The sequence below is a fragment of the Sorex araneus genome, chromosome 6 (genome assembly GCF_027595985.1).
Source record: "Sorex araneus isolate mSorAra2 chromosome 6, mSorAra2.pri, whole genome shotgun sequence".
NCBI lineage: Eukaryota > Metazoa > Chordata > Mammalia > Eulipotyphla > Soricidae > Sorex > Sorex araneus.
The window spans coordinates 100985221-101002233 of NC_073307.1; the positions used below are offsets into that span (position 1 = coordinate 100985221).

The 17013-nt window shown below is 45.4% G+C and overlaps 1 protein-coding gene across 3 annotated transcripts in view; it reads right to left on the reverse strand.

The window, feature by feature from the left end:
• Nucleotides 1-17013, reverse strand: part of MRPL48 (mitochondrial ribosomal protein L48) — a 70339-nt gene that overhangs the window by 16311 nt on the left and 37015 nt on the right. For all 3 annotated transcript variants that reach the window (XR_008630794.1, XM_055143932.1, XM_055143933.1), the window contains one exon: nucleotides 5920-6089. Coding sequence is in view for 2 of the 3 variants with exons in the window: in XM_055143932.1 (XP_054999907.1) it covers nucleotides 5920-6089 (170 nt within the window). In the remaining variant the exon portion in view is untranslated. The remainder of the gene's footprint in view (nucleotides 1-5919; nucleotides 6090-17013) is intronic.

The following is a 17013-nucleotide window of genomic DNA, read 5'->3' on the forward strand; positions in this document are numbered from 1 at the left end:
TCAGATGTTTGGGAGGGAATATTATTCCGAGTTTTAACTCCCAAGTTACAAAAGCATAATATTAACTGTCTTCCTATGTCCATACAAAAAGGACATTGCTTTAAAGTAAACTTTTCAAAAGACTTAAGGAGAGGAGAAAGACAGTATTTCACTCATACATATAAAATCATAGATTTCTGAGTTGTTTGACTTTACAAGTTAACAGAGTCTGATTAGGAGAAAAAGGTTATAAACCGACTGGGGAAGAAAGCATAGAGAAGAGGTTACAGTTAAACAAAGGAATGGGAGTGACTCAGGAGCACTGTGATGGATGTAACCCGATAAACCTGAGCTCCTTGTGGCAAGGAAGAAAGGACAGAGCAATGTTATCCTACACCATGACTTTACTATAACTGCTCAGAACTTGAAACAACACAACATGTTTCTACAGGTGGATGGATAGATTGGCACATCATCCATCCAGTGAAATGCTACTCAGTATCAAAAAGGAAAACAGGTGATACTGGCAGGGAAGTGGATTAGTCCCAAGTATATCTTAAGTGAAAAAAATCAGAATTAATACGAAAAATACTATACTACTCCATTTGTAGAATATTCTGGAATTGGCAAAATGGTGGGGACATCAAACAGATCAGTAGTTGTCAGAGATTGGGAGTGGTTGGAGGGACTAATAAGGCAGGAAGAGATTTCTCAGAATAAAGGAAATGTTCTGTATTTAACTAGAATGTATGTGCATGTGTCAAACCCTTACAACTATTGGCTAAAAGAATGGATTTTATGTTTGATCTTTGGTAGTTTGGGGTAGGAGAGTGATGCCACGGACTGAACCCAGGGTCTCATTTATATAAAGTTATTAACTGTACCACTGAACTACATCACTAGTCCAAAAGAATAAATTTTATTGACTATAAACTACAGCTTAGTAAGTAAGCTTAACTTTTTTTTTTTTAACTGAGTCACTATGAGATGCACATTTGTTCATGATTGGGTTTCAACCATACAATGTTCCACCACCCATCCCTTCACCAGTGTACATTTCCCATCACCAGTGTCCCCAGTTTCCCTCCTACCACCACCCTCAGCCTGCCTCTTTGGCAGGACAATTTTCTTCTTTCTCTCTCCTTCTTTCCCTCTCTGTCTCTGTCTCTCCTTTTAGGTAATGTGGTTTGCAATAGAGGTACTGAAAACTATCGTATATCACTTTACCTCCATTCAGCACTCAGTTCTTGTCCAGAGTGATCATTTCCACCTATCATTGTCACAGTGGTCCCTTCTTTCTTTTAACTGTACTCCCCTTCCAAACCCTCACTTGTAGCAAGCGTCCAACCATGGACCAGTCCTCCTGGTCCTTGTTTCTACTGTCCTTGGGTATTAGTCTTATACTATGTTTTTTTAATATCCTGCAAATGAATGCAACCATTCTATGTTTGGCCCTCTCTCTGTCTCCCTCTCCCTGACTCATTTCATTCAGCATATTTGGCATGATACTCTCCATGTCCATTCATATAAAAACAAATTTCATGACTTCATTTTTTTCTTAATGGCTGTATAGTATTCCATTGTGTATATGTACCATAGTTTCTCCATCCACTCATTAAGTGTTCTTAAGCACTCAGGTTATTTTCATATTCTGGCTATTGTGAATAGTACTGAAATGAACACAGGAGTGTAGATGGCTTTTCTGTATTGCATTTTTGGGGGTTTGGAGTGGTATTGTATTGCTGCGTCTAAGGAAAGCTCAATTTCTAGGTTTTATTTCTTTTGCTCTTTTTTGGGGTCCACCTGGAGATGCTCAGGGGTTACTCCTGGCTCTGCATTCAGGAATTACCTCTGGTGGTGCTCAGGGGACCATATGGGATGCTGGGGATCAAAACCGGGTTGGCCACGTGAAAGGCAAACACCCTACCCATTGTATTATTGCTCCAGCCCTCAATTTCTAGTTTTTTTGAGGAATGCTCATATTACCACCAGTCATGAATGAGAGTCCCTTTCTTCTCACATTCTCACCAACACGGGTTGTTCTTGTTCTCTTCTTTTTTTGCTTTTTAGGCCACACCTGGCAATGCACAGGGGTTACTCCTGGCTCTGCACTCAGGAATTACCACTAGCGCTGCTCAGGGGACTATACGAGATGCTGGGAATCGAACCCGGGTCGGCAGTGTGCAAGGCAAACGCCCTTCCCGCTGTGCTATCACTCCAGCCCCTGTTGTTGTTCTTTTTGATGTGTGCCAGTCTCTGTGGTGTGAGATGCTATCTCACTGTTGTTTTGGTTTGCATCTCCCTGATGATAAGTGATGTAGAGCATTTTTTCGTGTGCCTTTTGGCCATCTGTATTTCTTCTTTAAGGAAGTTTCTGTTCATTTCTTCTCCTGATTTTTTTGATGGGGTTATTATTTCTCTTTTTTTCTTGTAAAGGTTTGTCTGTGCCTTATATACCTTTGATATTAAGCCCTTAACAGATGGGTGTTGGATAAATATTTTTTTTCATTCCTTGGGCTGTCTTTTTTTTTGGGGGGGGGGGTCACACCCAGCAATACACAGGGGTTACTCCTGGCTCATGCACTCAAGAATTACTCCTGGCACTGCTCGGGGAACCATATGGGATGCTGGGAATCGAACCTGGGTCAGCTGCATGCAAGGCAAACGCCCTACCCATGTGCTACTGCTCCAGCCCTTCCATGGGCTGTCTTTGTATCCTGGACATCATTTCCTTTGAGGTGCAGAAGCTTCTTAGTTTAATGTTGTCCCATCTGTTTATCTTTGCTCCCATTAGCTTGGTCAGTGTTGTTTCATCCTTGGAGATGCCTTTAATGTGAATGCCACAGAAGGTTCTGCCTATGTTTTCCTCTATGTATCTTATGGATTCAGGTCTGATATCAAGGTCTTTACTCCATTTTGATTTGACTTTGTGCATGACATTAGAAAGAGATCTGAGTTTATTATTTTGCGTAGAGCTACCCAGTTTTCTCCAGCACTATTGTTGAAGATGAATAAGCCCCAATTATATCTCAAAGCCAAGAAGGCCGTATTATGGAGCTGAGAGATAACTCAGCAGGCTGAGTCGAGGCTGGATCACTGGCACCACATACTCCCCTGAGTATAGAACTGGGAATAGCTACTGAGCACTGTTGGGTATGACCCAAAACACAAAAGAAGACTATATCACTACTGTCACTGTCACCCCGTTGCTCATTGATTTGTTCGAGTGGGCACCAGTAACGTCTCTCATTGTGAGACTTATTGTTACTGTTTTTGGCATATCCTATATAACACGGGGTAGCTTGCCAGCCTCTGCTGTGTGGGCGCGATACTCTCGGTAGCTTGCCGGGCTCTCCAAGAGGGGCAGAGGAATGGAACACGGGTCGGTCGCGTGAAAGGCGAACGCCCTGCTGCTGTGCTATCACTCCAGCCCATCACTACTACAAATGAAAAATTAGTATCAGCTTCCATAACCAGTAGATAAATTAAAAACAAATGTAACTAAAACAAAATGTAAAATTCTGCTAACTGATGTTCAACAGAATCTCTGAGCCCTAGATCTCTGGTAAAAAGACAGAAGTGTGAAAGCATTGTTAGGGACATACCAGCACCACACCAAGAATTTCTCCTTGACATAACTGGGTTAAGAATTTAAAAAGAAAGATATTTCTCACCATGTGATTCAATGTTATTTAAGGCAAATCACAGGACACTCCATATTTTTTGAAACACTAAGATATGTAAAATGCCCGGCTTAGAATAGAGAGTTAATAATGTTAATTCCTTCCCCTACAGTTTTCCAACAATTCCAAACAGCAAGTGAAAAGCACAATAGGAAGGAAAACACTAAATATATGGAGAGATATCCCATGGTAATGAAAGAGAAGGGTGAAAACTGATCTCAATTCTTCTCAAATTGACCAACAGTTCAACACTATGACAACAAACTTCTCCCAGGATACTTTCTGTGGAAATCAATAAGCTAATTCTGTTATTTTTGTTTGTCTTTTGAGGGAAGCACACCCAGCAATGCTCCTGGCTCCGCACTCATGTATCACCCCAAGCGGGCTCTGGGAACCACATGGAATGCTGGGGATCAAACCTGGGTAAGCTGCATGAAAGGCAAACACCTGACCCACTGTACTATTGCTCCAGCTCTGGAGCAAAACGCAAACTGAAAACAACTGTTATCCAAAAAATAGACAAGAACTCTAATAACTCAATAAAAGAATAAAAAATCCCAATATTAAAAAGGGACCAGTGAGATAGCTCAGAAGGCTAGAATATATGCTAGGCATGTTAGAGGCCCCGAGTTCAGTTCTCTGGTACCACACAGACCCCAGCACCGTTGTGGAGGCCCCTTGGGGTGATTGTGACCCAGATGGCGCCCAGCACCAGTGGGCCTAAGCAGCACTGTGTGAAGAAGCTCAAGATTTAAACATTCCTGCCCAAACAGTCAAACCCAGTACTGCCAGGAGTGGCCCCGAATACATAGAGCATGGCTTGCGAGGGTCAGATCCCCCCAAAAAAATGAACAAAAGATTTCAATAGGCATGTCATCAAAGAAGATATGCACATGAAAAACTCATGAAAAGGGGGCTGGAGAGAAGGCTCAACGGGGCAAATGGAGGCCTTGGATGCAGGAGGCATGGGTTTGAGTCTCAATACCACACGATCCCCTAAGCACTGATAGGAATGACACTCAAGCATAGTCAGGTGTGGCTCAACCCCTGCCCAAACAAAAAACCTAAACACATGAAAATAAAATGCTCAAAGAGGGGTCGGAGCGATGGTACAGCAGGGAGGGCATTCGCCTTGCATGCAGCCGACCTAGGTTCAATCCCCAATATCCCATATGGTACCCCCTGCACCACCAGGAGTGATTCCTGAGTGTAGAGCCAGGAGTAAACCCCTGAGCATCACTGGTTGTGACCTAAAACAAACAAACAAAAAGCCTACTACACTGTTTATTAAGGAAATGTAAATTAAAACTCTCAGTAATGCCACTATATACTTCTTAGAATAGCTTTCAGCAATTTTATAATACTTGGTGCTAGCCAGGGTAAGGAGCGACTGAAGTTTCATTCATGACTGATGGGCATACACAATGGTGCGGCTACTCTGGGAAAGAGTTGACTTTCATCTGTAAGAAATAAACACACACACCCCCCCAAATTCTCTCAGATGACAGTATCTAAAAGAAAACGCCTATAGTAAACCTATCTGAGAATGCTACTGGCAGCTTTATTCATAGTCATTAAAATATTGGAAAGAATTCAAATGTATATCAGCTGGTGAAGAGAGATGCCAATTAAGGCCTTCCATTCTACTTTGTTTTTTGTTTTTGTTTTGGGGGCACAGCCAGCGGTGCTGAGGACTTGTTCCTGCCACTGCTCTATTCTGCAATAAAATACTTGCAAAAACACTAATGAATCTTAAACACACTACTAGGCCAAAAAAGCCAGAGCGACATACTTGAATACTTTACATGGTGTTCTGGAAAAATTTTAAAAATAGACATAAATTCAATCAGTAATCACTGGGGACAGAGGAAAGTGAAGGAGGAAACTGTCGACACCTGGGCATGGCAATCTTGTTAACGGCAACATTCTATGTTTTAATTACAGCAAACTGCATCCTACAAAAGAGTTAATTTACCACAAGTATTACATCCACAAGCTTTACTATTATTTCGGTTTTGGGGCCACACCTGGTGGTGCTCAGGATAGCTCCTAGCTCTGCACTCAGGAATCACTCCTAGCGGGCTCGGAGTAGTATATAGGTGCCAGGGGTCAAACGCAGGTTGGCTGGGCGCAGACAAGCACCTTACCCGCTATGCCATCACTCTGGCCCTTCCACAAGCTTTACTGAACAATACCAAAAAGCAGACAGAGCATGTACCCACCCTCAGAACATCGATGCAAAGACATAACCTCATACCTTTCCTCGACTTTAATGGCGAGATGATTGCAGAGGTTGTGAACATACTGGGCATAACTCTCTGCCAGGGCCATGTCATAGGCAGTTAGGTGAATGTTTAACACCCCATATTCATAATCTGTCCCCATATTAATGGGTCTCACTTCCACTTTTGCCCTTTTCTTCTTAGGCTACAAAGAAAAAAAAGAGGGGGAAAGAAAATTAAAATGTTATGCTAGAAATCCTAATCATACCATCTTCATAATAAGACGAAAATTAACTTTTCACATAAATTTGTTCATCATTTTCCTTCCGATTTACCCTCTACAAACTGACCTCCTCCAGGGAAGGGAGGGACACTCCTCTTGCCAGTCTGGGCTATGACATCAGCAAATGAAAGGAGGGGGAATATGGCTGGAACTACCACCTGACTACAAATGACGTCTTCTGCCATGAACTTCCTTAAAGGCTCCTCTCTTATCTTTAACCCCTTGGTTACCCAATTTTTAATTCCATAGGATTATGCTGCATCACAAATTCTTTTTTTTTTTCTTTGTTTTTTTTGTCTGGGTTACACTTGGCGGTGTTTAGGGTTTACTTCTGGCAGGTGTTGGGGATCAAACAAGTTTTAGTGGGGCTGAAGAAATAGTACAGTGGGTGAAGCACTAGCCTTGCATCTGGCCAGCTCAGGTGCAATCCCCAGCATCCCATATGGTCCCCTGTGCACCACCAGGAGTAATTTCTGAGTACAGAGCCAGGAGTAACTTTTTTTTTTTTCCCTCTTTGGGTCACATCTGGTGATGCACAGGGGTTACTCCTGGTTTTGCACTCAGGAATTACTCCTGGCAGTGCTCAGGGGACCATATGGGATACTGGGAATCGAACCTGGGTCAGCCGTGTGCAAGGCAAACGCCCTACCCACTGTACTATGGCTCCAGCCTCCAGGAGTAACTCTTGAGAACCACTGGGAGTAGCTCAAAAAAAAAAAAAAGTAGTAAATATATTCACATTGCTGTGTGCATATGTAGTAAGCATACAGCATTATGAACCCTGAAAAGAATAGATTACCTACACCTCAGAGCACTCCTCCTGCCACACTTGGTACCCACTGTGCTGACTCAAAGCCCACAGCATCATTCTGCTTGTTTGGGAATGATACATTACATTCCCTCTGTGGGGGAGCAGAGGATACACGCAGTACTCAGGGGTTACTCCTGCCTCAGAGCTCATGAATCACTCCTGCAGTGCTACGGGACCCATATAGGGTGGTCATCCAGCCCCTGGTGGTGGACATTGTTTCCAGAGCCATTGTGAACAGTGAACCGAGTCATGTATGTTCTTTCATTAAAAATACTGAGAACAGGGGCTGGAGAGACAGTACACTAGTAGAATGTTTACCTTGCACACAGCCAACCCCATTCAATTCCTGGACCCCACATGGTCCCCAGAGCTTGCCAGGAGTAATTTTTGAATACAGAGCCAAGAGTAACCCCTGATCATCACTGGGTGTAGCCCCAAGAGCAATATACATCTCACAAGCTACCGAGAGTATCTCGCCCACACAGCAGAGCCTGGCAAGCTACCCATGGTGTATTTGATATGCCAAAAACAGTAACAAAGTCTCATAATGAGAGACGTTACTGGTGCCCGCTCGAGCAAATAGATGAGCAACGGGATGACAGTAACAGTGACAGATATATACATATAATGTATATATAAGGATATAGCTAAAATATGAACTACTAAGCTTTTAGAGCTTATATATATTCATCTTTTAAAAAATATGTTTATCTTTAATATGACACGGTACAGGCTGGAATGACAATACAGCAGGTAGGGCACTTGCCTTCCATGCAACTGACATGAGTTTAGTCCCAGGTATCCCATATGGTTCCTGAGCCCACCAGGAGTGATCCCTAAGCACAGAGCCAGCAGTGAGCCCTGAGCACCACTAGGTGTGGCCCCAAAACAGAAACAAAACAAACACACAAACAAAATATATATGTGTGTGTGTATATATATATGTATACATGTATGAAACAGTACAATTGGTACTCCAAATTACAGGTCCTGATTCAACCAACTGCTGAAAAGTAAGTACTGTCAGGAATGCAGCTCATGGTAGAGCACTAGCCTTGCATGTTTGAAGTCCTAGGTTTGGTCCCCAGCATCTCCCCCCAAAAAATATACTGTGTAATAAAACTTTCAGTGAAAATCTAAACTGAACATATAATGACATTTTTCTTATTACTATTCTCTAAACAATATTGCATAACAAGCATATACATGCTCTTTTAAATTGATTTAGGCATAAAAGTAATCTAGAGAGGGGGCCGGAGCGATAGCACAGCGGGTAGGGCGTTTGCCTTGCACGCGGCCGACCTGGGTTCGATCCCCGGCATCCCATATGGTCCCCCAAGCACCGCCAGGAGTAGTTCCTGAGTGCAAAGCCAGGAGTAACCCCTGAGCATCGCTGGGTGTGACCCAAAAAGCAAAAAGGAAAAAAAAAAAAGTAATCTAGAGGTTATTTAAAGCGTGTAAGAAGATGTATACAGATTATTTGCAAATACTGTGCTATTTTACATAAGGCACTTATGAGTATCTTCAGATTTTGGTACTTAACAAGCCAGGGATACAGCTCAGCAGTAAAGCAAATGTTTTGCATGTGTGAAGACCTGGGCTTGATGCCCAGCACACACACACACACACACACACACACACACACACACACACACACAGATTCTGAACCAATACCACGGAGATAAACTGAACAACTATACACTATATAGCTAGATTTTCTGGCTTATTTGCATGAATTTATTTTGATTTTCCTGTTAGAATGAAGTGAAAATACATTGAAGTTTTTATTTTATATACTGGGGGTGGGGGCAGTGCTGATCCACACGCTGCAGTGCTCAGGGCTCACTCCTGGCTCTGTGCTCAGGGAGCCATATGTGTTTCTGGGAAAGCTGAACCTGGGTCAGCAAGGCAAATGCCCTGTCCACTGTACTCTCTCTCAGGTCCTGCAGTCACTGTCACTGTCAATCCCGTTGCTCATCGATTTGTTCGAGCGGGCACCAGTAACGTCGCTCATTGAGAGACTTATTATTACTGTTTTTGGCATATCCAATACGCACGGGTAGCTTGCCAGGCTCTGCTGCGCGGGCTCGATACTCTCGGTAGCTTGCTAGGCTCTCCGAGAGGGGCGGAGGAATCAAACTCGGGTCGTCTGCGTGAAAGGCAAAAGCCCAACCGCTGTGCTATCGCTTCAGCCCCGGATCCTGCAGTAAGGTTTCTAATTTTTAACTATTAGTTACGGGGCTCATTCTTGTGGGTGCTGGGGGCGGGGGTGGGAGGAAAGCAACAGCAAGGATAGATGCCAGAGTCTTGCACACGTGCAGGCACTTGAGCCATATCCCCTCTCTACACTGAGGTTTTGATGTGAATTCCCTTGAGTCTACTGAGTCTGAGTCTCTTATGATAGTCTCATATAAGCTGCCCATTCGAGTATCCTGCCTATTTTTCAGACTGGATTGACTACCTTTTTCTTATTGATGTATAGAGGTTCTTTCTATATTTATTTTTTTTCTTTTTGGGTCACACCTGGCGATGCTCAGGGGTTCCTCCGGCTCTGCACTCAGGAATTACTCCTGGCGGTGCTTGGGGAACCATATGGGATGCTGGGAATCCAACCCAGGTCAGCCGCATGCAAGGTAAATGCCCTACCCGCTGTGCTATCGTTCCAGTCCCTCTTTCTATATTTTAGATATTATCCTGCAACTATCTTCTCTGTAGTTTCCACTTTCACTTTTGCTTTTGAATTTTGGGCATACTGAGCAGTGCTCAGGGGATACTCCCAGCTCAGAGCACAGAGGTTGTTCCGGCAGTGCTCAGGGCATTCTTGTAATGCTGGGAACTGAACTGGACATCCCGAGTGCAAAGCATGTGCTCTAGTCCTTTGACCTATCTCCCCGGTCTCTACAATTGATTTTTATATGAATTTTATATAGAAAATAAAATTGGAGTTAAGAGACATGACCATGCAGTCAACTGCTCCAGCACCGTTATATTAGGAATGCCACCTTGGTCCTCTATTAAGTGACCACAGACATACAAGATCTGCTGAGACCAGAGCAATAGTAGAGCAGGTAAAGCATTTGTCCTGCATGTATGTGGCAGGACAGATCCCCGGCATCCCATATAGTCCCCTGAGCACCTTCAGGAGTTATTCCTGAGTGTGAAGCTAGGAATAACCCCGAGCATTGCTGGGTGTGGCCCCAAAACAAAGCAAAATTCTGGAATCTGTTTCTGTATTCTTCATTCTGTTCCCTTGGGTTAATTGTCTAATAATCTGTACTCTGCCCTGGCATTAGAGATTTATAACATGTATTGCCACTCAATAAAAAGATTTGTTCTAAGGAGAGGAATCTATCTCTGCATCCTGCAAGTTACCCCTATCAATAATCAATAAACTGGTTTCTGCCATAGATGAGAGTTATTTCTGTAGGTTTTTGGTGGTTGACAGGATGGGAGGGAGGGAGGTACCCCAGTGGTGCTCAGGGATTAGAACCTGGGCTTCCTGCATGAAAAGCTCAGTCTCTTGAGGGATCTGCTGCTGGCAAAGCATCCGAAAGGATTCTCTGACATCCCTGCCTCTAGGTCCACATAAGACAACAGGAACTCAATCTGGGGAAACAGAGGGAGGACCCAGAAATGGTGCCATAACAAGGCCTCTACGACAAATGACAGAGGAGGCCTGAGAAGCCAGGCAGGGCATTCCGTGTGAGGGTTCAAGGACTGAGTGCTGCTGGGGCCCTGAAGTGCTGGGGATTACGCGGGTCATCCTGACAGTGCTCGGGGGCCTCCCAGGCTACGCCCAGTGATATCCAGGGCCATGTGGTGCTGAGGATAGAACTTGAGTTGGGGGGATGCAATGTGTGTGCCTTAACCCCTGGGCTATGTCTCTGGCCCCGGACACACCTATTCTTACCTCAGCAAGTGGATCAAAACACTGCACCGAAAGGGGTTAATCCAAACTGTGGCACAAAATATTTAGCCACTCCATAAGTGGTTTTGTTCCTGTCTTGCTTTTACATTCCTCTCATCTAGCCCAAAGCCTGGCAGAGAGAAAATATGTTATGAATTGCTGTTTTTTAATTTTAGAACAGGAAGGCCTTTCAAGATTACTTTGTCCCAGTTCTTCATCATTTCAGGGGAAAAATAGGAAGCCGAGAGGGAGGAGATCTGTCTCCCTGACTCCCTAAGTGACAGAGCGAGACAGGACTGACCCTGAGAATTCAAGGCTCGGCCTCCTGGCCCCGCGTCAGGGGAGTTCCCACTGCAGCCTCTGCATCTCTCCAGTTCTGAAGCAAGGGGCCACTCCAGGGGCTAGATACAACCAAGAAGAGAAAGGGCTTCAGAATGGAGGGCTTGGGCCGCTCTTCCCAGAGCCCCCTCACCCTAAGCAAAGGGACCCACTGCGGCTTCTCGTCCTGACGTCAGCACTGCAGTCGGAGCTGTGAAGAATGCTAAAGTCGGAGGCAGTGAGGAGCAGCGAAAATTTTCCAGAGGAGAGGGGAGGGAAGTCTCTGAAGCCTATAGGAGGCTTTTCGGCACCAGAGCAAATGTCAGGGCTCTTTCAGGGTGGTGCTTGGGGGAAAGAAAACAAAAAAGCTGATGTGGTACCCCACCTGGCCGCGCACTTGCTCTTCTGTGCTGGCCTAGATCCGCCTGGAGCGTCCACCCTGCGAGTATCAGGTTTTAGCTCTGCAACTGGGCACAGGCGTGGCAAAGCCAGCACGAGCCTGGCAGCGTGAGAGCAGACATCAGTTCCTATCACCTCACCTGCTCGTTTCTATCCCACACCTCTCCCCTCCTTCCTATTTCTACTGCCTGAGTGCAGGTCTCTGTGATTACCAGGGGGAGTGACTGGGAGGGGATATTTGAGCAAGGGGCGTCTAACTAGAACTGGGGTTTGGCCACACCCAATCATGCGCAGCGAGCTCAGGGGACCCCGGGATGCTGATGCATGGGGCCCCCGTATGTAGAGTATGTGATCCAGCACTTTTTTTCATTAGGCTTTTGTTTTTCCTTTGGGGGGAGGGAGGTCACATCTGGCATGCTCAGGAATTACACCTGGTAGAGCTTGGGGGAACATACAAGATGCCAGGGATCGAGCAAGGGTGAGTTACATGCAAGGCAAGTGCCCTCCCCACTGAATTGCTCCACCACTTGGACTCATCTCCCTGGCCCCCTGAGATGAGCTTTGGGACAGTCATCCTGACTGCATGTGGAGGAGGCAGGAAAGGAAGCTAGTGAGGCCAAGAGAAAGATGGCAGTGGAGCCAGAGTGATAGTACAGTGGGGAGGGTGTCTGCCTTGCACATAGCCAGCCTGGGTTTGATCCTCGAAATCCTACATGGTCCCCCAAGCACTGCCAGGAGTGATTCCTGAGTGCAGAACCAGGAGTAACTCCTGAGCATCACTGGGTGTGGCCTAAAAAGAGAGACAAAGACAGAGACAGAGGCAGAGACAGACAGAGACAGAGAGATAGAAACAATGGGTTACCAGCCACCACAGAGCTGGCATTCCTGTGACCAACTGGACTCACTGTGGGAGGCCCAGATTGGTTATTCTTAGCTCCCTACAGCACTGCACAATCACCCCCTATGTGCCAAGGGACACATTTCTGTACCAGTTTTGCATAGAAATGTACACATTAGTACGTGTACAGCTGGAGCAATAGTGCAGCGGGTAGGGCGTTTGCCTTGCACACAGCCGACCTGGGTTTGATTTTGCCGCCCCTCTCAGAGAGCCTGGCAAGCTACCGAGAGTACCTCACCCACAGAACCTGGCAAGCTCCTCGTGGCATGTTCGATATGTCAAAAACAGTAACAACAAGTCTCACAATGGAGATGTTACTGGTGCCTGCTCGAGCAAATCAATGAACAACAGGATGACAGTGACAGTGACCATCATGTTATTTATGATGGTCACACCCAGCTGTGCTCAGGAATCACACCTGGTGGTGCTCAGGGAAATATATGCAGTGTCAGGGCTCCAAAGCAGGGTTGTAAAAGACAATGTTGTCTCTGCTTCTTCTCTGTAATTGTATTGATTGATTGACTGGTTGGTGGTCAGGGCTTAGCCCGACTCTGCACAGAGGGATCACTCCTGGCAGGACTTAGGGGACCATATGCTACTGGAGAATCAGACCTGGATCAGCTGCATGCAAGGCAAACTCCCTACCCACTGTACTATCACTCCAGTCCCTCGATCTGTAATTTTAACAAGGGGTAAATTTCCCTAGAATTTATGGCTACAATAATAAAAACCACCACCAACAAAACCATGGCACTTAATGTCTAGCAATAATTGGAAGTTGCATCTATGACCCCCAAGTACAGATTCTCTGAGAGGACAGAGGGGTGGGGGTGGGGGTAGGGAGGGGAGAGGGAGTGGGGGGGGGGAGAGAGAGAGAGAGAGAGAGAGAGAGAGAGAGAGAGAGAGAGAGAGAGAGAGAGAGAGAGAGAGAGAGAGAGAGAGAGAGTGCACTCTTCAGGGTGGGAAAGAGCCAGAATGGTCCCGTTCTATTTCTCAAATAAAAAGGCTGATATGCCTGCAGCATAGTAAGCTTCAAGAAATCCTAGTGGTAGAAACTTAAATGTGCATCTGAGGCGGTGCATGATTTGGTGATGGTATTCTGAGCAGTCAGTAATGAGCTCTGAGCAGCAGAGACACGAAGCGATTATGTTTATACCGCAGCATGGCACGGAGCAGACACACGCCAGACAGAAAGGCGGGCTGAGGGGGACGGCAGTGGCAGACCTGATGCTGCACAGAGCACAGGCCTTAGCAAGAGCCAGCAAATCCCCGGACCCCGGTCCTGTCTGCTGAGCCACTACCCAGCAGGGCTGGGAGCGATTTTGGCACCTGTAATGTCTAAGACTGTTATGAAACTCGAAACACTGAATTTATATGAAATGGATTTTTTTTTTCTTTTGGCTTTTTGGGTCACACCCAGCGATGCACAGGGGTTACTTCTGGCTTTGCACTTAGGAATTATTCCTGGCATGCTCAGGGGACCATGTGGGATGTGAGGGATCCCAGGTCAGCCGCGTGCAAGGCAAATACCCTACCCGCTGTACTACCGCTCCAGCCCTAAAATGGATCTTTAATACATCTAAGGGGCCTTAGATGTATTCTGACTATTCTTAATTCAAATATTGGCTCTGGAAATTACTAAGCATCTTGGGCAAGTCATCACTGAGTGTTAGATACCTTGAACAGGGTTTTAATAACCACACTATACCTGAAGATTAATTAAAGTTGCTATAGTACTTCTATTTATTATCATTAATTTTCCAGTGCTGGGGGCAAACTCAGGGCTTTAAACATGAAAGACTTATGCTCTAGCCCAAACTTAAAATAGCACTTTTTTTTTTTTGCTTTTTGGGTCACACCTGGTGATGTACTCAGGAATTACTCCTGGCAGTGCTCAGGGGACCATATAGGATGCTGGGAATCGAACCTGGGTCAGCCGTGTGCAAGGCAAATGCCCTACTGGCTGTGCTATTGCTCCAGCCCCAGTACTTTTATTTTCTTTAATTATTTATTTATTGGTGGACAGGGAGGTATGGGCCACACCTGGCGATGCTCAGGGATTACTCCTGGCTCTGCATTCAGGAATCACTCCTAGTGGGCTCAGGGACCATATGGGATACCAGGGAGTGAACCCAGGTCAGCACATGCAGGACAAATGCCCTCCCCATTGTACTATTGTTCTGGGCCCATAACATTCATTTAAAAATTTGCATTTCCTAGTTAATCTTGCAGCTAAATATGGTTATGTGACTAAGTTCCAGCAAGTTGAATATAGACTCAAACACACAGCTCATCCTGCTGGATGAAATGTAGACATAATGGTGGAAAAGGGAAAAATCAATTTGGACCAAGAGACAGGAGTATGAAAATGTGGCAAAACAAAAAGTTGGGGGGCTGGAGCAATAGCACAGCAGGTAGGGCGTTTGCCTTGCACTCGGCCGACCCGGGTTCGATTCCCAGCATCCCATATGGTCCCTGAGCAACGCCAGGGGTGATTCCTGAGTGCAAAGCCAGGAGTAACCCCGTGTGTGACCCAAAAAAGCAAAAAAAAAAAAAAAAAAAAAAAAGTTGGAATATCTACTTTTACTTTTATCTGCCAGGGAGAAATAAATTTCTAGCTTGTTTAGTTCCCTTGAGTAAGTGGATCTTTCTATTATGGCAACCATGCCAGTACTTCAGCTTCTATAAGAAGGTCCTATGTCTCAGGCTAGGGAACCGGTCCAAGTGCTAAACACATGCCTAGCAAGCTCAAGGCCCTGAGCTGAATCTCTGACATCTCATGTCCCCCCTGCCAAGCACAGCCAGGGTTAGCCGTGGTGGTCCTCTAACACCACTTGCTCACATATCAAACTGTCAGGCCCAAACTGTACCACATGGCCAAGCATAGCTGGGAGTGCCCCCGGGTCTCTGAGCACCTGGGGAGGAGTCCCCAAGGAAGGAAAAAAGAAGGGAGAAGAGGAAGGAAAGAATGAACAATTGAGGGATGCCACATTCATTTCTCTGTTCCTAGAGCATAGCATCTCCTGTACTAACCATGTGGCCATAGGAATCTGCTTCCTCTGCCATGGCACCTGTACCACAGGGTAACTGGTGAATCAAAAAAACATGGTTTTCAAACTTGCCAGCTGCAAATTTTTTTTTTCTTGAAATGCTTGTCAGCATGCTATCATCACATACAACAAGCCTGACTTTACTAGCAGAAAATACGGTTGTATTATATAAATGAATTTCACTGCATCTCAAAAAAAGAAAATATTTTTGTGTTTCTCTGTCAACATGTTTTCAATAAAGTAAAACTGATGGGGGGAAAAAAACCCTTAAAATTTAGACAGTTCTATCCATAAGTGTGTGTTTTTTCTCCACCATGGAAGACTGAAATAATTGCAGTTACAAAGGGTTTGGCTCGGGATCATCAAGATTCCGAAGGCAAATATGGCATGCGAGGCACTGAAGGGATGAAGGGGAAGCACTTGAAAGATGGAACAGGATAGGAGGGAGTGCAGAGGTTAAGGTTATGTGCCAGACAAGCCCTGTTCGATCTACAGCACCCCACAGAATCCCCCAACCACCATCAGAAGTGATCCCTGAGCAGAGCTGGAGTATACCCTCAGCACCATCAGGTATAGCGCCAACACACACACACACACACACACACACACACACACACACAGAGGAAAAAAATTATTAATTTATTCACATCAAATATGAATCTCTTGAAAGCTAGCGGACAGGGCATTTACGTTCCACAGAGCTGACCAGGGTTTGATCCCCACGACTCCGAGCCTACAGAAGTGACCACTGAGCAGAGCCAGGAGTAAATCCTGAGCACCATCAGCTGTGAGCCAAAAACCAAAACCATAAAGACCCCCCCACACACCCACATCCACACAAACACAAAAAAGCAATCTCTAAAACTCTGACACTGTGATGACGTGGGGTTGGCCGGGCAGGATGAGACTGTGCTGCGGGCAAGGTTCTTCAGCACGGCGGGCACTCTCCACAGCGCCACTGTGCCAGGGAGACTCGAAGCTCTTTACAGCCTCAGTGTTCCCAGCCAAGCTAAGCGATGGGATACTCCCCAGCGTAGCAGTTCCCTTTACACACCCGGAGCCAGAGAACTGATAGTATTCAATAAATGTATGTTAAACTGAAAGTGTTTGTGGCCCCGACATTGAAGCCAAAGGTATCTTCAAAGCTGACACGCCACTGGCCAAGCAAGTGAAAACAGAGATAAATAATTGGGACTATCTCAAACTAAGAAGCTTCTGCACCTCAAGAGAAACAGTGACCAAAGTACAAAGACAATCTACAGAATGGGAAAGGATATTTACGCAGTACCCATCCGATAAAGGGTTGATAACAAGGATATACAATGCACTGGTTGAACTCCACAAGAAGAAAACTGCCAACCCGATCAAAAAATGGGGTGATGAAATGAACAGAAACTTTCCTAAAGAAGAAATCCGAATGGCTCAGAGGCACATGAGAAAATGTTCCACATCACTAATCATCA